We start from the raw sequence: 24810 nt of genomic DNA on the forward strand, positions 1-24810 counted from the left end.
AAGCTGGGTTTGCAGTGAAAGACCTGCCCTTGGGCAGAACACTAAATGAATTATTTTAACTGATGATTATTCATGTTATAAGGAAGAAAAAATGTCCTCACAATTTTTTTCTCATTGCAATATTTAACTAATTAAAGTTTACAATATTAGGCGTTTGGCAACGTTGCTGGATAGGGAGGAGGGGATTTACAAGTACACAGTACAGCTCAAGCGGGTACAGACATACCGGTACAAAGCAGATGCTCTGTTCTAATGCAAGGGCGGACTGTTGTTGACATAAAACGAACAGCAAATACAAACTTTCAATCCCATTAATAGACCTTTATGGTAAATTTTCATTTTATTTAACAATATTTGCAATATTGGTCCATTTTTTTTATTGTACGTCTAAAAATAAACAATAATGGTTTACTACATAAAATCACACGAACTTTTTTTTAAATGCAACACTTTAACCTCTCCCGCTTCCATAAAGCAGTACCATTTTTAAAGAAATTTCTGTTTGCGATTTTCGAAGGTGGTAAGAGACTCCTACTGTCCGTTATTCAGGAGAAGCCGAGCGGAAAGAATGTGACCTTCTTGACTATCGCTGTTGATTATTATAAACATCGCTCAGATAAGCATCCCAGTAGCCAGGTTATTACTCGTGCAGGAAACATGAGTAACAATGCGTGTGGAAATTAAAGCTAAATTGAACAGAAGGAGACCTAATGTTTCCGCTTACTGCAGTACAAATATTGCACGTGTTGTCGTACGTTATCTGCTCACATCCCTTCCTCCTCAGTCCGCTCTCGTCTTCTCCCTAGTCACCGACAGTAGTTTCTAATAATCGTTGAGAAACCGCTACAAAAGTTCGGCGATTAGGTAACCTTTATTGTGGAAAACATTGATGGTACATCCTTCTTGCCTCACTTGAATTATGACGACTTTCTCCATAAATTAATAGCATATGACATTACTAAACAGTGAATGACATTGTAAGTAGTTTATCGAATACCTGGTACCGAACTGTCATCCGCTCTGCAGTAGACCTATGGACAGGGAGCTTGAACTCAGCTGATTCGTACTTACGTCTATGCAGAGTACTGCCTGCTGAACACGTTGCCACGTCTCTCACGCCAGAATATTAACAAATTTAAGCATGCAATTTTATTTAATTTCACGAAAACGTAATAGAACACAAATATGTATTTAAATATTAACCCTTTTGCTAGATAGACCTACTGATGTAATTGTTTTCGTAATTTTACTAACGAGATAAGCAATATAACGCGAGTAAAATAAGAGAAGAATTTTTTTTCTGCGAAAACTATCAAGTTTCGACCCTATGTTGTATGGACATTTTTTGATCCTGTAGACTGCCCCCGACGACTGTAAAAAGGACGGCACCTATACCCCTACACTCTGTGTATGTATGTATGTATGTATGTATGTATGTATGTAGTAGGTTATTTTACGACGCTTTATCAACATCTCAGGTCATTTAGCGTCTGAATGAGATGAAGGTGATAATGCCGGTGAAATGAGTCCGGGGTCCAGCACCTAAAGTTACCCAGCATTTGCTCTTATTGGGTTGAGGGAAAACCCCGGAAAAAACCTCAACCAAGTAACTTGTCCCGACCGGGAATCGAACCCGGGCCACCTGGTTTCACGGCCAGACGTGCTAGCCGTTACTCTACAGGTGTGGACTGTATGTATGTATGTATATATGTATGTTATATATGTGCATATACATATATACTGGTTCTTCTAAATTTTAGTTCATAAAATATAAGAGATTACGTGCGTAATGCAAATATTAGGCCTAACTGTCATGAGAATACATGAAATTTTCATTCACATTTCTGTAAATTTTTTGTTATTTTTTTTCGGTTATTTAATAGCAATGTATCAGCTACTATATTATGTATGTAGCTTCGATGAAATTAATGATAGCGATAGACCTATGGAATTTGGCGAAATGAGGCCGAGAATTCACTATAATATTAGGCCTACCTGAAATTCGCCTTACGTTTGAGAAAAACCTTTGAAAAAACCCAATCAGGTAAACAGCCCAAGCGGGAACCGAAACCACATCCAGTGCAGCTTAGGATCGGCAGGTTTTTCTGTTATCATTCTATAGATCATTCTGACCACTTTCAGTGCCTTTATAATATGACGATTCAGATGATGATTACGACAATGATTCATATTTTCAATATGTTCTAGTCTAGTAACAAATTAAACTAAATGGAAATACAATGAAGTATGTATAGGGTATTTCAAGAGTCAGTTCAAACATTAAACCGCTATAAATATTATAATATTTGACATAGGGAAAAAACAAAAACATTACAGTGTTGGGCAAACAACGTGGTTTACGAAACATTGAGAAGATGTCCCCCGTTCTCTTGTTCAACGTACAGCATTCTGTCTGCGACACTATGCACAGCATTTTGCAGATAATGTCTTGGAATATTGGCGATTTCTTGCGAGATAGCATCTTTCAGTTGCAGTAGAGTTGTTGGATGTGTCAGGAAAACTCGTTCTTTAAGGTAACCCCACAACCAAAAGTTCTTCACACTCGACATAACAGACAATTACTCATTAATATCATGAAATTAGAAATTGTTAATAAATTACGAGTAATATTCCATATTGTAAGTTACATGACTAACAAACTTTTCTGTCATGGGGATGAGATTATATAAGAAGCTTCCCAGTCAATATTTTAAGTTACCAAACAATAGTTTCAAAACTAGATTTTATAATTGGCTTCTAATTAATCCTTTCTACTCTGCAGATGATATTTTTAACATATATTCAAAGGAAATTGTTTTTTTAATAAATGAAGTTTTCTATCTACATTTAGTTACAAATAATGCATTAAGAGAGAAGTGTTTTCATTAATTTCTATATAGTTCCAAAATATTTTGTGTTTTCATTGTTCTAATTAAACTTTACTGTGTTATATTATATGTAAACTATTTTCTACTTTGTTTGTTTGTTTGTTTTTTTTTTTTTCACTTTCCGTATTTGTGACGAAGCCTATCACTGTTTGTCTAATGGCTTAAGAAATTGAATTGAATTGAACTATAATGCATTGTAAACGATCTATGAGGTCTAGTTTTGAATCATAAATAGTACGTCAAGTTCTGCACAAACAAGATGCTGTGTCACGCGTCAAACATGACGTAACGTCAATATAGTCTATGAACAGCTAACCTTATGCCCGTACACCCTGGGAAAAAATACGGTCCCTACTGATAACAATTTCGTTTGTATTGTTTTGTTTCTAATATACTTGATTGATATTGATCTACAGTTCTAAGTAATCCGTAAGGGAATAGCAATCATGCCCAAGCCCAGACTTCCTTACAGCCGGAATACATCACCTTACCTGGTTCTCATTACTACTCGTAGATATTTCTCAATTAAATAACATTTTCTCTTTCAGCACCGTTTCCGAATCCAAAGGCAGCAAAAATTAGTCCATCATTAAAATCCAATCTAGACTATAAAAACTTCTCCCTTATCTACCGTACTTTGCAGATTGGAGTTTTGGGCGAAAAAGTGGCCTAATTGTAGTGTTTTGGTAGCTGAAGATAAAGAGAATAGGCATTTTTTAATAAATAAAACTTTTGATTTTTGAGGCCTTTCTGAAATAGATAACCATACTGATTAGGTACTCTAAAATTACTTTTTATCTCGAATGGAAAATGTTATTCTTATGAAAACAATACTTGTGTAGTGTATGAAACATAGATCTACTACAATGTACCAACAATTTTTATAATCCATTAATCGAAATTTACCATATAGCGTCTTGTAAGTAACAAAATGCATGAAACCCTATCCCCAGGTCAATTGAATCAAGTTTGTGCGGTACCACTCATATCTAAAGACTTCATCTTTAGCCAGATATTCGAACTGAAACCAATCAAAATGAAACAGAAATTAGAGAAATGCGACTAAAAATAATTAAACATTTCGAAGAGATATAAATATACAAACAAACATTCATCTTGCATTCCTTTCTTTTAGGAAATAACCACATTTTAGAACTTTACATATTTATTATAAATTACAAAATTTAACTATGAAACACTTAAAACATCTATGATATTTTTATTTAAATTGTTATATAATTATAAGTTTCAAAAACTTTAATCATGCCAAAAATTTTCTTCCAAGCAGCGTTCTAATTCAGCAATGAAATATACTTAAAGTACAATGGTTTTGTATTATATAGTACATTTAGAGGGCATTTTTAAGAAATATTTACATATTTAAATCTATATACATCAATTTCGTGAGGACTGTAAATCACAAGATATTCCAAGATTAAGCTGTAATGCATTTCCCGTCTCGGTTTGTCGTGTCTTCCACTCCGAAAGTTCACCATTGTATACATATGTTCACAACAGTTCTTAATGTGTTACCAGCAGCAGAAGAATTTAAATTCTCTTCTAGATTTATGTAGAGTTATTATTTCTTGGTCTATCTTCGCTTTTACCATTCTGTCCAGCATCTGCAAGTAGAATGAATAGCGATTGTCTCGCCTATTTCAAGAGTTCATTGAAACTTATACACGACATTAATTTCTAACCTCGGATCATGGTATTAAATTTAGGAAGGCTTTGACACATCAAAATGGGCACAAAAATGAGGTCTTTGGTGTTAGGGGGATAGTTAATGATATTGTAGTTAGAGTAATGAGGTAACTAAGTATAAAGACAGTGTGAACAGTTTACATGAGACAGGCCCATCTTAATTTAGCTTTTTAAAATAAAATATACTCTTCTCTCATTCTAAGCCGCAAAACTTTTAAACGAACACATTATGCCTTATTTCATTTTATTACAAATAAACAATTTTCCTTTCCTCAAAACAGAGAATCACTGTTCTGCTACGACTGCAAGAGTGACAATCTGTACAGGTCGTTCGGTTAGACTTAAGCTATGACTTGCGCGAAGGAGGAGAGCCGGAGTCAGCTGGCTTGCCTTAGATGTTGCTCCTCTGTAGGCGGAGAGTTGGATTATAATACTACCTAGGCCATTCGGTATCTCTTGAAACCTACCTGCGCGTCACGGGAAGAAGAAAGTGGACTGATAAGCTTCCCTTTCTCACTACGCTTCTACATGTAGCAAGCGAACTCACTTACCCCCCACTTACGAGATAACGAATGACTTATACTACATACTACTGTATTCTGAAATAATTTCCATACTTTGAAAATTGTTTCCCTTGCTTGACTATGAAGTCCTTTAGAAGAATAAATTTTACTGTTTTTGTTTTTACTGGAATCCTGTTGATCCATTCTGAAACTGTGACTGTATAAAATTTGACCGATGTTTCTTTTATTGCAAATACAGTATGATTGTATCTAGTTCGCTGCTAAGACACAACTGAGAGATTTCTTCCCCCTCCTTTGCAATGTGCTATATGACACTGCGCCACCAAAAGCCAGAGCTCAAGATCTAAAGAACAACTTGTAGAGTGCATTCTATTTTTTCGACCTGTTCCACATCTCAAGACTACAATGTTGATGTAAGATCTATGAAATACAATAAATTAAATTAAATTTAAACAGGAAGTCTGGCTGTATTTTGATAAGGAAAATGTCATAACATTCAAGTTATCAACACCAGTTCTTGGAGATGCACACTGATGGTGGTTTTTATTGATGGTACTGTTGAGATTAGTATGACTCAACTCTAGTAAGTGGAACGTGTAACACAGGACAAAGTAAATTTATACAAGGCAATCTGACATTTTTAAATTCAAAATAAATATACTATGTAAATTGGTTATTTGGCCATGTAGTACTATCTTAAAGTCCATGAAATTTCCTAATAGCGAAATAATATTCTAAAGAAATGATTCATACTTTGCCATCGTGTTACCTCACCTCATCTTATAGTTTAGGAAAACCTCAGTAAATACCAACCAGGTAATCGACCCAAGTGGGTTTCGATCCCACTACAGAGCAAAGCATCGAAATATGAGTCCCGTTCTCTATCCTAGACCACACCTGTGGCAAAGGTCAATGTAATCGCCCTTACCTTTACTTCAGATAACTTACCATGTTGGCTAAGGAATCAAAAGCCGCACTCACTTCTATGTTGTCTTTTGCTGATGTAAGGAAGAAGCCATCAAATCCTGAGGCTGTACTGTAGGCGCGTAATTCCTCAATAGACTCGTCGTTTAATTTCCTGAGATCACACTTAAAAGAAATAGAAAGTTACATTATCCTTCTTGTATATACTACATAGTCCTCCGTATATGACACTATGGGACGTACAGAAATGTTGCCCCCCCCCAAAGTACGCCTGTCGTACGTGCCGACGTACAAGGGCGTTTGTCGGGTGTTGCATGCATGTAGTTCAACTCATCCTGTTGCGATAAATATGATTACTGTTGTTTTCCAAGTCTAGGGTAATTATTGCATACATCCTAATTGCAATGGAAGAACTCATTGGTGGTCTTTCTATTTGAAAAGTCCACTGCAAGAATGATGGATGTCACTTTCTTGTCGAAAATGAACCAAGACTGTCAATGCATAGCTTAAGACATATAGAATGTACATAGAGAGTTATATGGCATTAGCACTGATAATCATTGTCCAGTAATGATCGGAAAATCACAGTTAAGCTTTGAGCACTAAGTATTTCAAACTTTCAATTGCTTCTCCTGAAAAATGTATTCCAAATGACATCCAACATTCTTGCAGTGGACTCTTCGTTTGTATAATATGATAATGTATGTATTTATTCACACTGCAAATAGGTAAATACCCGGTGGCAGTGGTAACTGATTACACTTAATAATGACAATTAGTAATAAATACAATTAATAGTAAATACAATTAATAATAAATTAATAATATTATTAAAAATAATAATCGTAATTAATGCTAATAATACACTAATAAAATAATTAAATGAAGCACGACCACTTAAAATAACATTTAAAATAAATCTAATTTGTATCTTAACTCTAAGTTTGAACTGAGACCCACGAGTACGATATGTTCATACCTATACAAATACCTTTCAGCACTACACTCATTTCGCTTCAACTCACTCACTGCGCTGGAACTGCGACACATTTCACTGACACTATACTGATTTCATTAACATTTCAAAAACATTTCACTGTTCAAATGCTTTGCACTACCGCTATAAAATATAAAACTTCACACTTCACTGACACAACACACTTCTTCATTGATACAACACTTCATAATAACAAAACACAATTACACCTTCTTATTCTGAAAGCGCTTTAATAGACGGTAGTATATTATATACACTACCGTCTATTAAAGCGCTTTCAGAATAAGAAGGCATATAAGGTGGAGCTAGTTCAGACCAGTCTATCTCGACTAGCCATAACAGTGAAGCGGCGTTGCTTAGTTAAATCGTCGTGAAGTCCCGCTGCAGCGTCGCGTATTAGTTTCTTTCTTACGCGCACAATATTTATGCCTAGAAATGAATTTTAAGCTGTGCCATTCGGTAGAGCTACGAATTCTGAATTGAACTGTACAAGAATGGCAATTATATATCAACTGGCTCGCGTATTATCGCTTTAAGACTAAACAGAGATATCCAACCTACAATATACAATATATTTTCCTCTGAAGTCCCTCTCTGTAAACGAAGATAGATTCTGTTTATTTTCAAATTCAGACGTGGTCTGTTTTCTCTTGTGTGATGTGTAACTTACCGTAACAATGTCTCTTGAAAGGATTGGAAGTGGCTCTGATATTTCATCTGTTACACGCAAAAGGATAGTCCTACAATCACAGGCGAGAAGTATATAATTTTTCTAGAGGACTAGCTTATGATGCAGTGCGTGTAAGTTTTTCACAAAGAGTCTGACTGTGCAGAGGCATACGTTATCTCGTATTCTCGGACAGGGCAAAGAGACAATTCAAATAGGTGGTATACCTGTATTTACCTCTCTTGGAAAATAACGCAAAACGTGTTAATTATTTGGACGATTTTCAGAACCGTGTATTACTTCATCGTACGATATTTTAAATAGACTATATTAGTAGTATGTGTTAGCAGTGCCATTATAGAACGTGGAAAGCAAGAAGAAAGCCTTTCGGTGTTGGACCCCGGACTCATTTCACCGGCATTATCACCTTCATTTCATTCAGACGCTAAATAACCTAAGCTGTTGATAAAGCGTCGTAAAATAACCTACTAAAAAAAAAAAAAAAAAGAAGAAAGCTGAGAATAATCACGCATACGATTTTCACTTTTCATTGGAATATTACACGTGGTATAAGGCGAAATATTGCTTAAACGTATGAGATATTTGGTTGATATTGTAAACATAAACACTCCTGCCTCTTTTTCGATGAATTATACGAAAAGTATTAACAAAATTCTTGCTTAAGAGCATTAAAAACTTTATAATCTGAAGCAATTTAGTTACATTTCACTTTTAAAATAAATACAGGCATGCTAGAAATGAGAAGATTTTATAATTCCAAAACTCAATTTCTATTTTAAAAATCTTGCGTTGTATATAATGTATTACATTTTATACGTTTTTCTAATATACAAATTTACCTTCAATATATTAACGATATTATGAGTTACGGTTTTCATTTTCACTTCTATACAACTACCTTCACGCGTAGGTTTATACTGACAAGGCCAGAGTGATAGAACATAGAACCCTGGACCTCTAGGTAGGTATAAGCTTGAGGATTAAATTAAATTAAATAGGCTTGATTTAACAAACTAAAAGAAAGTAATCTTCAATTTCAATATGAACACTGAATTAAGCCAACAGATTTACTTATATTCTTATAGCCGGATTCTTAGCCAGACTATAGAACCCTGGACCTTTAGATACGTAAAAGTTAGAGAATAAAATTAAAACAAAGTTAGTTTAACAAAGAAAAATAAAATAATCTACAGTTTCAGTATCAATACTGAATTATGTATGATCATATATTATGGTTACGTTGCATTATAGCCAGATTCGTAACCAGAATATAGAACCTTGGACCACTAGGTAAGCATAAGCTTGAGAATTAAATTAAATTATATAGGCTTCATTTAACAGAGGAGAAATAAAATACTTTTCAACTTCAATATCAATACTAAATTACGTTTCTACATATATGTTTACGTTTTATTATCACTAGATTCGTAAGCTGCCCCTACAAACAAACTGTATCTCATCTTTTCTCTGGAGAAATAAACAATAATAAATTCAACTTTGCTGTACAAGGAAGTCTGAACATTTGGGTAAATTTTCTCGCCCTTAATTTTTTCAGGAGAGTATTTCCACATGTCAGATAGTGCAATACAATATGCAGTATTCTTTTTTTTTAATTAAACAATTCTTTGTCTGAAATTAGCATAGTAAATTTCTACATATCTACCACTTTATTTCGCAAGTTAATGACTCCAAAATCTACTGATTTGTGAAACGAAGAAGTAATAAAAATTGGGATGAAAATTACTTCAATAAGAGTAATTATATTTAAACATTACACACAATGAAGGAACAGGTCTCGACCCGCCCGCTTGCTGCAGCGAACAGCGACTGATAGTTTCTGTCCTTATTGGTTTTCTCTGTCTTTCACGTCTCGTGCACCATGCACCATGTGACAACGTCGTACTGCTGCCAACACTCGATTGGCGTAGGCCATATGCCTTCTTATTCTGAAACCGCTATAGTAAAGTCCTTAAACCTATTTTTAAATACATTTTTGGTTATTAGTGAAGCCTTTAGTAAGTCTGCAGGTAAAGCATTCCAGTCCCTGATAATACGATTGAGAAGAAAACAACTTTCCAGTGTCCGTCCTCTGTCTTCTTTTCCTCAATTTATGAGTGATAGTTCCTTGAAGAGTAATTTGGCGGCTCAACCTATTTTTATGTCTCTCCAGGCAGGTTCAAGTCTGTATGTTTTGAACATTGCGCATAATCGAATTCGCGTTCTCCTGTCCGTGAGTGTGTCCCATTTTAATGTTGAATTATTACGACAACGCTGAGAGCCCGTTTTTTAATCTTTTCCAATGTCTTAATATGTTCTAATCTGTAAGGATCCCAACATGCAGCACCATATTCTATTACTGGACGAACTAGTGCAATATCTTTGGATTTATCAGAGCCTTTTCTTAGTACCCCCATCACAAAGTGTAACGCTCTCCATGCTTTTCCCGCTGTGTCAGTAACGTGTTCCCCACAGCCGAGATCGCTGCTCAAAGTTATTCCTAGGTATGTACATTTGTTAACTTCCGGAATGGTTTCACTGCCTTACGTATACAATGCGATTATTTTATTTATTTTTCTTGTAAAACTGGCGGCTATGCTCTTTGGAGAATTTACTTTCATTTTGTTGGCCATTGCCCAATTGTTTAGTCTATTGAAGTCATACTGAAGAAGAGTATTTTCATAACTATTTATTTCCCTGTATACGATACAATCATCTGCGAATACGCGGAATACAATTACCATCTTTATACAACAATGATGGTAATCTAAAATTATTGACTTTAGTTCATTACTTCATTGTTGATGTTAACACAGCATTAAAAATAACTTGTAATCTAACTCTGAGTAATCAAAATTTGTGTAATTCAAATTACTAAGTGATATACCTGCCACAATTATTGAAGACCTGAACTGACAAAATATCCCAAGTCCATTGAAGTGAAGTTTTCAGGAAAGCATAAAAAAAAACTATAAAGCTTGCCATATAAGGGTATTGGAATAAAAATATTTGTATGATTAAAAGACACAAGCTTAAATAGGATTTGGGACATTCCTTTCACGGGATGGTAGGATATGCAAGTCACAATATATGTAAGGTAAAAAGTCAGATTCGGTAACTATTGGACTTGGGATGTTGGTGAATTCAGATCTTCAAATTTTACTTAATATCTCACAACCTGAATAAGTGCAAATTGCTTAGTATGCAACCATACTCCTCACCTCTGCGAATATAATTCAAGTATCTTGTAATAAGCATCTTAGCTACACTCACCTTATTGCCTACAAGAATAAATGGAACAGTTTTGTTCATTGCAATCAATTTTCTGTTGATATCCTCCTTCCACCACAGCACATCTGCAAGTGTGTTTCTTTTGGTGATATCAAAGACGATCATTACTCCATCAGTTTTTCTGTACATTGTACGGGTTAGAAGTGCAGAACGATCACTCCCTATATTTATAAAAAAAAAAACAATAAGAATTACGTTCTTCTAGTTCACATGAGCTTTTCAACATTATTATTATTATTATTATTATTATTATTATTATTATTATTATTATTATTATTATTATTATTATTATTATTATTACAATCAGTTTTTATTACCACTACATATAACTATATTTTTAAAATGAAACAATAATAACAGTGCAATATAATAATGAACCATTTTCGGTTAGGTGCTAAAATACTGTAGTCACTTATGCAACGATCATAAATAATGATAGCTAATAAGACAAGATGTCTAGATAGCCATTATATGAGAATTACATACAACTGTTTTTCTACGACCTGTAGTAAGGTTAGACAAAAAATTAATTAATTCATTAATTAATGTTTAGATACAAACTATTTCTTTATATTGACAATATGGAAGTATCAATATTATTTTAGATAGTGGGAAACTAAACAGTGACGTTGGAGACAGTGGGAAACAAAAGAATGCAAGTGATTCTTATTTGCAGTTCCTATAGGTACGAAAATAAATAAATGAAATCACAGAGTCTTTTTTATAAGTTTAAGGGTCCCGTCAGAAGAGTCCACTTTAGTAGCGCGTTAGTGGCACTGCTTAATACACTAAATGTTTGTAGAGAATTTTTCAGTCTTCCAGTGGTACGCAATTGTTATTGCTAATAATATTAAATCCTTATATATAAATAATAGTAACAGTATAACTACAGATCTCAGGGGAAAGCAAAAAGAGAAGATACTAGGTAGAACAGTGGAGACTGAAGATCAAGCTTGTCCTATATATATATTTTTTTTTCTTTCTTTTTTTTCTCTCTCTTTTTTTTTTTTTTTTTTTTGCATGTCACTTAATATTAAACTGTTAAATTTATTTAGAATTAAGTCTATTTTTGTATTATATTGTATGTTATGTAATTTTTCTTGTGTACTGACGACGCCATGAATGCTTGTAATTCTATTCGGCTAATAAAGATCTAATCTAATTTAATAATTAGAAAAAAATGAGATCTGTAGTTATACTGGGACGTTGAAAGAGGGATACTTTTGGAAACTACATAATTATATGGAGAAAGAAGAGACGTAAAAATAGAAGAAGAATCTGGGTTCATCCATTAGTTTTAGAAAGACTGAATCGAGGACTATTCCATACCTTGTTTGATGATTTACATCAGGACGATAAAAATAATAATTTAAAATTACGCAAATGAGGGACAATATGGCATAAAACATATTGTGATGCCCACGTGAGATTCGATCTCACGACCGACGGAGGAGAGGCTAAGTCGGCCTTGTTTTGGGCGGGTTGCGCGCGCATCTGCCTCCTGGGGCATGGCTACGTGCGGTGGAGGGGAGCAGCAGCGTGCGAGATGATTCGAGAATGGACACACGCGTCGAAATACCGCGAACTATCTGGAACTCGTACTTTCTCGCAACGATAGTTTAGCTATAAAAGAAGAAACGCGAGCGAACTTGAGCAGTTCAGTTTATTCAGTCAGTGAGTAAGCCAGTGAACAGAGCAAGCCAGCCAGTCTTGTGTACCGGAGTTCGACTTGAGTGTGCGTCCGCAACTGTGTCAGCATCCGAAGGCCTGAGTTCGAGTGCAGTGGACCGCAGTTGGAGGGACCTGAGTTCGAGTGCAGTGGACCGCAGTTGGAGGGACCTGAGTTCGAGTACAGTGGACTGTCTCTGAAGGTCTGTGGTTCGAGATACTGTGAACTCGAGTGACTGAGCAAGAAGAACTGTGAACTGAGAACTGACAGTTCTGATTTGTAAATAGTGCTTTGTAAATATTAGTTAAGATTAACAGTTCATTGTTGTTCGTAATAGTCCAAGTAAATTGTCATTGTCGTTTGTGGAGTGCAATAACGAACGCTGTGTTGCTGTGCGGAGAGCAAATCCCATTGTTGACGGGAGTGAAGTTAAATTGTAGAGACTGAATAGTTATTGTTGTGACAATAAATTACATTGTTGTCTGGTTTAAAAAGTTACAATATTTTTGTTTAATATTTAAGGGTATATGTACGTGAACGACCACAAATATTATCAGAAAATGCAGGCTCTAAAGTTCTAAAATTTTATAAGAAAATGAACTCACAATTGGACAAAAATTACACAACATGACTTATTAGAACTTAAATATCTGATAAAAGTATAAAAAGGTTACTAATGATATTTTTCAAACCGCTTTTATCAAAGTATAAAAAAAATTCTGCAGTTACATAGTTTGGTAACCATAACATTGTTATGGTCTCTCTGACATCTTTAATATTTTTCCTGCATGTAATAAACACTTATTTCTGAAAAGTAGAATACTCTCAGACATGTAGAGTTGTTTATTTTAATACAATTATTTTTTATTTGTCCTATATAAAATATATTAATATTTACATAATATCTTGTGACCTAATTTTTCTATTTTCAAAGAAATGGGCATTATTGTAGTCTACCTTTTGCATAAATTCATGTTAAATCAGTGTACAAAATTTCAGAATTCTATCTCTAATGGTTGTGGAGTTATGAAATAATGTGTGAAAATTGTCAACTTTTGGAAAATTTAATTTAAAGTAAAAAGTGAATTCTAAAAATATTGTTAGAAACCTATTATTATATTCCCACCACGAAGCCAACCACTCAGAGCTTCTGTAGCGCGACTGATTCTGTGGTCGTGGCTGTGTCTGAAGGCCTCCTTTTAAATACATTATTCAAAAGCGGCAGCGCGTTAGCAGCGCTTCTAAAAGTGGTTACGTCTGAAGGGACTCTTAACGTTAACTGAAATATAAAAATTAATGAATAATATCTGATTCAAGCAATTTTGATTAAATTGAAATAATGGAGGAAGCTGTAAAAGTGAGCAATACTTTATTAATTTTTTATTAGTTTGATTAAAGCATTTAACATCTCGAAATTAATGGTAGGCCTATTTATTAAATAAGAAATCTGTATGGAAATGAATATCATTTCGATGTAGATGATCATTGCATAATAACTTCATTTCAGTATGGTCGTAGAAAAATACATTTTTATACATCGACATATGAACAGTCTTTATCGTTAGTGACAATCGTGCATAATATGTCACATTATCGCATTAGTGTCGTAAAATATTACCATGCCAAATAAAACGTCATGACTTCTATTAAGAAGGCATAACATGCATCATAAAGTTAACATTGCCAATGCTATAATATCATTGTTGTCATAGCAACCTCTTTCTTCATAGACCATGAAATCAAACTTTCAACCATTACAAATCCGATGTTATTTTTTATTAATTTTTTATAATTCTGTCGTACAAACAATCACGTATGAAACAAGTTTATAATGTTATAGAATTCGTAAAGGTTATGAAACTCATTACCATAGGTTGGAAGTTGGTACCAAAACATCAGATTTCAGCTGAGTACAGCGAGGAGTATAGATGTCACCCGCGCCTCGCCCTGCTCCCGTTCGCTACAGACGATACATAGTATGTTCACAAAAACAACGCAAGAAGTGATATTCTGTGGAGCTGTGTACAGTTGTGAATAGTTCGAAGAATATTGTTAATTTATATTAACATTTTAGGTTCTGAACAAAGTGAGCTATTCTATTATTATTGTATTATTTACGTAATATTTACAACATATTGGAAGATAAAATAACCAACAATGACAACGCCACGAAAGAATCAGTTAAACGGTTAGAGAATCAAATAAAGTCACTAGAAGAAGCAGAAGAACGCAGACAACGCCGGGAAAGAAGAAACAATATAATCATAAAGAGCAAGGACCTCAATGGAGACCCACCCAGCGAAATCAACACTAAAGTAAAGAACATTCTACAAAAAATGGACTACACAGGTGAATACAAGAAAGCAACATACATAGGCAAAGACCGCTTGAACAACGGAATAGTGAGGGTAGAACTTGGGAAAATGGAAGACAAAATTAACATCCTGAAAAAGAAAATCAACCTAAAAGGGGATGACTGCTATGTCGACTCAGACCTCACGAGACAAGAAAGAGAAATACAGCAAAAAATCAGAACGAGAGCGAGAGAAGAAAGAGAGAGAGGCAACACTGTAAAAGTGGGCTACCAAAAACTACTCATAAATGACAAATGGTTAAACTGGCAAGATATGACTCAGCAGCAAACCACGTAAAAGAAGGAAAGAAACCAACCAATAACCCAAAGACAAACCGAGGCCAAGAAACTATTATAGCAACACTTAATGTGAGGACACTGAGGACAGAGGAGAGGGAAGAAGAACTGGACAACGCCATAGAACAAATAGAATACGACATACTAGGATTAAGTGAAATAAGGAAAACAGACGAGGCCATCATAGAAAAAGAAAATGGAGACCTCTTCTATTATAAGGGAACGACCCCAGGCCAAAAAGGCGTAGGGTTCATAATAAGAAAAGACTCAAAACATATGGTACACGAGATAATAGGTGTATCGGAAAGGATAGTAGTGTTAAAACTAACCACAAGAAACCACAAGACAACAGTTATACAAGCATATGCACCGACCACGGAAAGCAGCGAGGAAGAACTGGAGGACTTTTACGACAAACTAGGAAATACCCTAGACCTACACAGATCGACAAGGAACATAATAATCCGAGACTTTAACAGCAAGATTGGAACAAGGAAGCACATAGAAGAAGAGGCAGTAGGAAATTATGGCTTCGGAGTTAGAAACGGAAGAGGAGATAGACTTCTCCAATTTGCCCAAGAAAACAAACTGCAAATTGCGAACACCTTCTTCAAGAAACCAACACACATGAAGTGGACGTGGCGATCTTCAGATGGCAAGACCAAAAACGAAATAGACTACGTCCTCTGCGACACACTGGATGAAGTAAGAGATATTCAAGTCATACAAAACTTGAAATTTAGCACAGATCACAGAATGGTGCGGGCAAAAATAAGGTTGAGCCGCAAAAGAAGGGATTATGCGAAATCGCACAGACCCAACCTAGAAATCCTAAACAAGGACCAACTACACACTGAACTAAAGGAACAAATATCAAAAGCAATTGTCACATCGGAACTAACAGTACAAGAGCAATACAAGGCACTAGAACAAGCCATACAACGGGCGAGCGAAACGACTATAAAAAACACAGCGACAACTACAAAGAAGAACAAATTAAGCGCAGACACCATCGAACTAATCGAAAGAAGAGCAAAACTACAAGCTTCCAGAGACCACTCAGAACGCAAAAGAACCGAATACGCGGAATTAGACAAACTGACAAAGAGAAGAATCAGAACAGACATTAGAGCCTACCGCTCACTCACAACGAAACAAATCCTGGAAACTTCCGGTTCAGTTAAGAAAGTAAGGAGAAGCATGCAAAGAGGGAAGCAATGGATACTCGGAGCGAAGAGTCCTACAGGAAAAAGCATAACAGCAAGGAGGGACATAAATAAAACAGCTACCGACTTCTACAAAAACTTATACAAGTCCTCCCTCCAAGATGACGACCCGTATCAAACTACACACAAGTCATCAAACACACAGATCACCCCACCAATCCTGCAAAGCGAGGTCAGAGCCGCAATAAACGAGATGAAAAACGGAAAAACCCCAGGCGAAGACGGAATTTATAACGAGCTCATTAAACTAGAAACAGAACAACTAACACCCATCATATGTACCATATTCAACAGAATCATAGAAACGGAGACAATCCCGGAACAATGGAAGACAAATACAATTATCCTCCTACACAAAAAAGGCTCGAGGGAAGACATAGGCAACTATAGACCTATAAGCTTGATGTCAAACTTATACAAACTGTTTTCAAAGATAATAACAAAACGGATAACAAAAACCCTGGACGAAAGTCAACCTCCCGAGCAAGCAGGATTCCGCACAAGTTTCAGCACGACAGATCATCTGCAAACCATAAACCAGCTGATAGAGAAGTCAGAGGAATTTAACTTACCTTTGTACCTAGGCTTTGTAGACTACAGCAAAGCTTTCGACTCAATCGAACACAGAAGCATTCTGCAGGCCTTGTCGACACAGGGAGTGGAAAGCAAATACATTCGTCTACTGAGCAATATTTATAGACAAAACTTTGCTAAGGTAAGAACAGAAAAAGAAGGTCAATCATTCCGTCTAGAACGTGGAGTACGACAAGGTGACCCAATCTCTCCCAAACTCTTTACAAGCGTTTTGGAAAATGTATTCAGAAAAATGAACTGGAACAAGCAACAGGGAATAAACATAAACGGAAGACACCTAACAGACCTAAGATTCGCGGACGACGTAGTCCTGTTCGCAAAAACACCAGAAGAACTACAGTCAATGCTCCAACAACTCTGTACACAAAGCAAAACCGCAGGTCTATCAATGAACATGGCAAAAACACAGCTGATGACAGACAAGAAATCCCCATCTCAATTGACGGAACAACGCTACCATATGCAACGGAATACACATACCTAGGCCAACTAATTTCCTTTAAAGACAAGACTGGAAAAGAAATAAGAAGAAGAATATTCTTAGCTTGGAAATCCTTCTGGTCCCTCCAGTTCATACTTCTGGATAAGACAATCAGCAGAAGACTCAAATTCGAAGTACTACAAACCTGCGTCTACCCAACACTACTTTATGGATGCCAAACATGGTCGACAACAAACAGACAGATGAATGAGCTAGAAATATGCCAAAGGAAAATGGAACGAAAGATATTGGGAATAACTATGAGAGACAGAATTTCCAATGATTCGCTGTCCCAAATGGCATCAACAACAAACGTCACACAAAGAGCAAACAAATTGAAGTGGAAGTGGGGAGGCCACATCGCGCGGATGAAAGACGAAAGATGGACATACAGAGCCACCATGTGGGACCCGCGCACAGGAGACCGGCACAGAGGCAGACCAAGGAAGAGGTGGGCAGACTTCTACACAACACAAGCAGGCCAGCAATGGTCCAGAATAGCAAGAAGCAGGGGAACATGGAGAACAATTGGAAGTCGACTACAAACGAAGACAGTGCCAGCCACAAACAACATCCCAAGTTGACTCAGAGAAAGTGCATTCAATATAATAAAAGTGTTAGTGAAATCAAATTAATCAAAGTGACAGCGAAATCAACTCCAACCAGACAAAGAAATACTAGACACAATCTAACGCGGAGTAGCTCACCGCGTTAGTGAAACAGAGCTACCCTCTAGCAGGAGGCCTTTGCCCTTCAAGGGACACATTAGGCTATTATTATTATTATTATTATTATTATTATGATTATTATTATTATTATTATTATTATTATTATGCACGATTCTAAAAAAGTAAACTCATCCGTTATTAAATAATTATGCAAACAGGAATGTGTAACACTTTATTTTTTCCCGATTATATTTCGTTTGTTACGTGGACAAGTGTGGTGTGTGTCTTGAAACGAGAGTAAAAATTTAATAGAACTGAAATAGACCAAGAACAAAATAGTGAGTGAATCTAATTGTGATTATTGTTGTTATTATTATGTATAGGGTAGGACAGTAATAGTTAGTCTGATATTAGAGGAATTTTAAGGGTGATCGTTAGAATAGACAGGGTTGGAAATGTATGAAGCTAGAGGTAGGAATGTAATTTTTATGAACCCGATAGTTTAGTGTTACGTGGACAATTGTGGTGTGAGTGTGGTACGATGTCTTGAAACGAGAGTAAATGATTGAATAGAACTTAAAATGGACCAAGAACAATAATAGTGAGTGAATCTTGTTATAGTCCACACCTGTAGAGTAACGGTTAGCGCGTCTGGCCGCGAAACCAGGTGGCCCGTGTTCGATTCTCGGTCGGGGGAAGTTGTCTGGGTGAGGTTTTTTCCGAGCAAATGCTGGGTAACTTTTGGTGCTGGACCCCGGACTCATTTCACCGGCATTATCACCTTCATCTCATTCAGACGCTAAATAACCTAAGATGTTGATAAAACGTCGTAAAATAACCTACTAAAATAAATTTAAAAATCTTGTTGTAGTGATTATTATATGTATAGAGGAGGACAGAAAGCTAATTTAGGGTGTAGGGGAATAGTCAGATATTAGAGGAATTTGGAGGGTGGTCGTTAGAATAGATAGGGTGGGAAATGTGTTAATTTAGGGGTAGGAATGTAAATTTGAGAATCGGATAGTTTAGTATAGAAATCTGTAAATAGTGATGGTGAGTTCCTAAAATACAGAAATGTGAAAGGGCCATCAACCACTTGGAATGTCTTTGCTTAATGACAATAAATCATATCATATCATAAATAATAACGCATTTGTAACAACTGTAAATGTGCAAATTATTATCAATGTGATGAATATTAAAAAGTCATTTTATAACATCAAAGAAGGCTTTAATTATTTTAATAAAATATTTCACCGACACTAACCTCGGTTAAATTTGTAATGTGTGTGACAGGCTGTGGTACATAGCAAGAATAATGAAGTTTCGTGAAATTCAGCAGTCTTATCTTATCGGAGTATGACCTCAACATTTCCTTTTATATACATTTTATTTGTAATATGCCACTATCGGCTGATAAAATAACGAAAGCGATGGTGCTGCCCGTATGATCAAATCTGGGAACTTAATCTTACAAATAGTGTTACACATTTTCCCAGTTTGTAGGTCGAATTTAGACTACTCATGTCAAAAAATTATTTGAAAGCTTAACTTCGAAACATGATTAAAATTCTGTTTCCTACTGTCTATACATGTTTATGATAATTCAAAATCCCAGCTCGTACCTGGAAGATCCCACAGCTCCATTTTCATAACAGTTTTATCACCAACTTTGACACTTTTTAGGAAGAAATCGTATCCAACTGCAGGCTTAGTAATTCCTTTGTACTTGTGTACGTAACGAAGGGCTAGCGATGTTTTGCCTGTGCCCGCATTCCCAACCACCAGAACCTTGAACGTTGGCACATCATCTGCGATTTCTAGAACCTGAAATATAAAAATTTTAAATTTATAAATATTTTTAATGTTATTTAACGACGCTGTATCAAATTCGTGGTTATCTAGTGTCGGTGGGATTGATGATAGCGAAATAATATTTGGCGAGGTATCGATTGAGTAGGATATAGGATACTCTTCTAACTCCCCCTTTCTCAACTGAAGACCAAGATAGAGCCGATCTTCGAAACAATGCGAATTCCCAATTCATTAACAGCAATGTAAAAAGCGCCATCTGTAGTTCCTCTTAACAATGCATTATTTCCTGAACTCTAGATAAAGAATATGTAAATGAACAAAAATTTTATAGGCTATGCCTAATATAATTTTTCCCTTCAAGCATTAAAGTGCAGTACACTGCTACGATCTCTAGCTATTTCTAACGGTTCACCTGTGACTTCTTGAACTGTGAAGTAATATTTCTGCCAAATGAGAGAATCTGCAGACCTATGCCCTTGAATTCTCTAGTAACCATTCTAGTAGGGCTTATTGGTGCTATCTAACATGAACCTCTTCGACTGAGTAATAGAATGTTCAGTACAACTTTGAAAAGATTGTTGAGAGTTGTAATATCTTCAGCTACTTACACAGGAGCATAATATGATCTAAAAATATTCATACAGTTTCTAGAAACTTTGTCTCATTTTCAGTATTAGTTCATTTAAAGTAATTTACAACAAGTATTTTAATGATTGTTGCGTCAATATAACACTGGGTTACTTCCAAGAAAAGATCGCTGCCTTCACTTTATCACCCGCCCTACTCTTAGGTGAGGTTAAGTGAAGAATGGAGAATAGAACTCTTCCTTGGAAATTACTGAAATACTTCATAACTAAGTTCAAGATTGAAATATTATGAATACTGTTTATCTCTCATCTTTCAGTCTTGGAAAAGTTACGAGCATCATAAAACTCCGAAAAATCTAACTTAAAAATGTATATTATCTTAAGATTTTGGTAATTGCGTAGAAAGGAAAGGCCGAGCGGCCGAGGTATGTGATAAGGTTAATGAGGTAGTTGAGGGGATATCTAAGTAACTAGCTTACTAACTTTGTCACATACCTCGCCTCATGTCACTTAACTATCCCCTCAACTAACTCACTAACCTTGTCATATAACTAGCCCTCATGTCACTTAACTACTCCCAAAACGGCCAACGTATGTGACAAGGTTAGTTAGGGAATATATAACTAGCCTACTAACCTTGTCACATACCTCGCCTCATGTCACTTAACTATCCCCTCTACTAACTCACTAACCTTGTCATATAACTAACCCTCATATCATTTAACTACTCCCCAAGTGACCGAGGTATGTGATAAGGTTAGTGGGTTAGTTTAGGGAATATATAAGTAGCCTACTAACCTTGTCACATACCTCGCCTCATGTCACTTAACTATCCCCTCAACTAACTCACTAACCTTGTCATATAACTAACCCTCATATCATTTAACTACTCCCCAAGTGGCCGAGGTATGTGACAAGGTTAGTGGGTTAGTTTAGGGAATATATAAGTAGCCTACTAACCTTGTCACATACCTCGCCTCATGTCACTTAACTATCCCCTCAACTAACTCACTAACCTTGTTATATAACTAACCCTCATATCATTTAACTACTCCCCAAGTGGCCGAGGCATGTGACAAGGTTAGTGGGTTAGTTTAGGAAATATATAAGTAGTCTACTAACCTTGTCACATACCTCGCCTCATGTCACTTAACTATCCCCTCAACTAACTCACTAACCTTGTCATATAACTAACCCTCATATCATTTAACTACTCCCCAAGTGGCCGAGGTATGTGACAAGGTTAGTGGGCTAGTTTAGGAAATATATAAGTAGTCTACTAACCTTGTCACATACCTCGCCTCATGTCACTTAACTATCCCCTCAACTAACTCACTAACCTTGTCATATAACTAACCCTCATATCATTTAACTACTCCCCAAGTGGCCGAGGCATGTGACAAGGTTAGTGGGCTAGTTTAGGAAATATATAAGTAGTCTACTAACCTTGTCACATACCTCGCCTCATGTCACTTAACTATCCCCTCAACTAACTCACTAACCTTGTCATATAACTAACCCTCATATCATTTAACTACTCCCCAAGTGGCCGAGGCATGTGACAAGGTTAGTGGGTTAGTTTAGGAAATATATAAGTAGTCTACTAACCTTGTCACATACCTCGCCTCATGTCACTTAACTATCCCCTCAACTAACTCACTAACCTTGTCATATAACTAACCCTCATATCATTTAACTACTCCCCAAGTGGCCGAGGCATGTGACAAGGTTAGTGGGTTAGTTTAGGAAATATATAAGTAGTCTACTAACCTTGTCACATACCTCGCCTCATGTCACTTAACTATCCCCTCAACTAACTCACTAACCTTGTCATATAACTAACCCTCATATCATTTAACTACTCCCCAAGTGGCCGAGGTATGTGACAAGGTTAGTGGGCTAGTTTAGGAAATATATAAGTAGTCTACTAACCTTGTCACATACCTCGCCTCATGTCACTTAACTATCCCCTCAACTAACTCACTAACCTTGTCATATAACTAACCCTCATATCATTTAACTACTCAAGTGGCCGAGGCATGTGACAAGGTTAGTGGGTTAGTTTAGGAAATATATAAGTAGTCTACTAACCTTGTCACATACCTCGCCTCATGTCACTTAACTATCCCCTCAACTAACTCGCTAACCTTGTCATAGGCCTATAACTAGCCCTCATGTCACTTAACTACTCCCCAAGCGGCCGAGGTATGCGACAAGGTTAGTGAGTTAGTTGAGGGGATAGCTAAGTGACATGAGAGCGAGGTATGCGACAGGTTAGTAGGCTAGTTATATATCCTCTCAACTAACCCACTAACCCTTAGGCCTAATTTTTGTGTAAAACTATAGCCCTAGCATACATATGTAAAATAGGGCTACCCCCCATTGGAGATACAATAATAATAACCCACTAACCCTGTCACATACCCCGGCCACTTGGCCATCCCAATTACATAATTACAGAGATTTTAATTGAATTGAATTGAACTGAATTAAGTTTAATTAAATAGCATTTACATAAGTGTCACTATGCAGTTCACTACACAAATATAATATATTAGTGAATGTAATCAGAATCTACCGATGTTGCACTATTAGATGCAGTAATTGTTACTGATACATCACTGGTTTTTTTCGGTTTTTCTATTCCTTCTTCTCCCGAAGAAGTTCCCTTGCTGATAATTCCTCCTGAAGCCTCGTTATCTCTACCGCCTTCTACCAAAAGTTCTTCAGGCATCTTTCCTTGCTCGTCTCCTTTTCAACTCATTTGTATAAAAGCTTCTCTTTTCTCTGTTGTCTTTCCTGTTAATAACAGAAGTGCATTAAAATGCGCTCTTGCGGGAAATTTACATTTCGATAAATCAAGTTCTGAAGGGGTTCGTTTAAAACTAAAATCGAATTCCTTGTCGCACTCGACTGATTTATAATGGCTATATTTTAGGCAGCAAAACGTAATTTCTATTGTTCGGTATTGTTCATAAAATTTCTCTCAATAATTTCCGCCCGCAGGATCGTGTTATTAAATTATTCATACACTGACGTCCAAAGATATCTGGCAGTATTAATGGATAGTGATCGATAATTTGTTGATGTAAGTGTGGTTTCTTTAGTTATTACTTCTATGACTAGATAGCGAAGGTAATAGTCAGTGCCGCCAATCGTACATAATTTTACCCGCAATATAGAATTCAATTTTTCACCTCACTCTACTGATTGTAAACCAACACTTGATTTAGATGGGAACCTCTGATATTGTCAATTATGAGGACAATTTATGTTTAATATACATGATCATTTTCCCTGACACTTTTTAACCGCCCCAATAATGGTATCACCTATTGAGAACTAGCGGAACTATTTCAAAACTTGTCAATTATTTACATCTTTGATCTGACTTATCCCGTAGATAGAAAGTTCGCTTACACGATCATAAAATCGTAGATCAGATTTCTTTGAATTCCAGTGTACACTGCTGATTGTAAAACAACACTGGGTTTAGCTGGAAACCGCCGATTTTGTCAATTTATGAGAATAATTTATGCTTAATTTACATCATCATTTTCCCAGACATTTTTAACCGCCCCAATAATAGTGCCACCTATTGAGAACTAGCGGAACTCTTTCAAAGTTTGTAAATTTTTTACATCTTTGGTTCCGACTTATCCCATGGTTAAAAAGTTCGCTTACACGAGCATAAAATCGTAGGTCAGATATCTACTAATTGATAATTTGTTCGTTAAGTGTAGGTTATTACTTCTATGAATAGATGGAGAAAATAACAGTCAGTGTTGCCAATAGTACACAAATATACCCGCATTAAAAATAAATTTAAAAAAAAAGTCATCCCCCCCTCTAATGATTGTAAAACGAGCACTAGGTTTAGCGGGAAAGCGCTGATATCGTGAATTATGGGAATTATTTATACTTTATCTACATTACTATTTTCCCAAATACTTTTTTTTACCAGTCCCAATAAGACAGTCACCTATTGAGAACTAGTGGAACTATTTCAAAGTTTGCCAATTTGTTATATCTTTGGTTCTGGCTTTTCCCGTAGTTAGAAAGTTCGTTTACACGAAAATTGAACGTCCGATATATTTGAACGCAAGT

The 24810-nt window shown here is 36.0% G+C and overlaps 1 protein-coding gene across 1 annotated transcript; it reads right to left on the reverse strand.

Annotated features, from left to right (window-relative positions):
• Nucleotides 1-4138: 4138 nt before the first annotated feature.
• LOC138715668 (ras-related protein Rab-32-like) lies at nucleotides 4139-23488 on the reverse strand. Its single transcript, XM_069848738.1, has 5 exons — nucleotides 23282-23488; nucleotides 19927-20128; nucleotides 10996-11174; nucleotides 6065-6205; nucleotides 4139-4510 (listed from the first exon to the last, which is right to left on the reverse strand). Exons 1-5 carry the CDS (start codon nucleotides 23435-23437, stop codon nucleotides 4418-4420), a joined length of 771 nt encoding a protein of 256 aa, XP_069704839.1. The 5' UTR covers nucleotides 23438-23488; the 3' UTR covers nucleotides 4139-4417.
• Nucleotides 23489-24810: the final 1322 nt, after the last annotated feature.

This window comes from Periplaneta americana, chromosome 15, assembly GCF_040183065.1.
Source record: "Periplaneta americana isolate PAMFEO1 chromosome 15, P.americana_PAMFEO1_priV1, whole genome shotgun sequence".
NCBI lineage: Eukaryota > Metazoa > Arthropoda > Insecta > Blattodea > Blattidae > Periplaneta > Periplaneta americana.

Bases quoted from the DNA above. Each gene is read 5' to 3' on its own strand.
- LOC138715668 (XM_069848738.1), bottom strand. From the start codon at position 23,437: ATGCCTGAAGAACTTTTGGTAGAAGGCGGTAGAGATAACGAGGCTTCA. The intron at 20,129-23,281 runs GTAGATTCTGAT...TTTATATTTCAG, and splicing joins CATCTAATAGTGCAACATCG to GTTCTAGAAATCGCAGATGA. The intron at 6,206-10,995 runs GTGAGTGTAGCT...ATTTCTTTTAAG, and splicing joins TTATTCTTGTAGGCAATAAG to TGTGATCTCAGGAAATTAAA.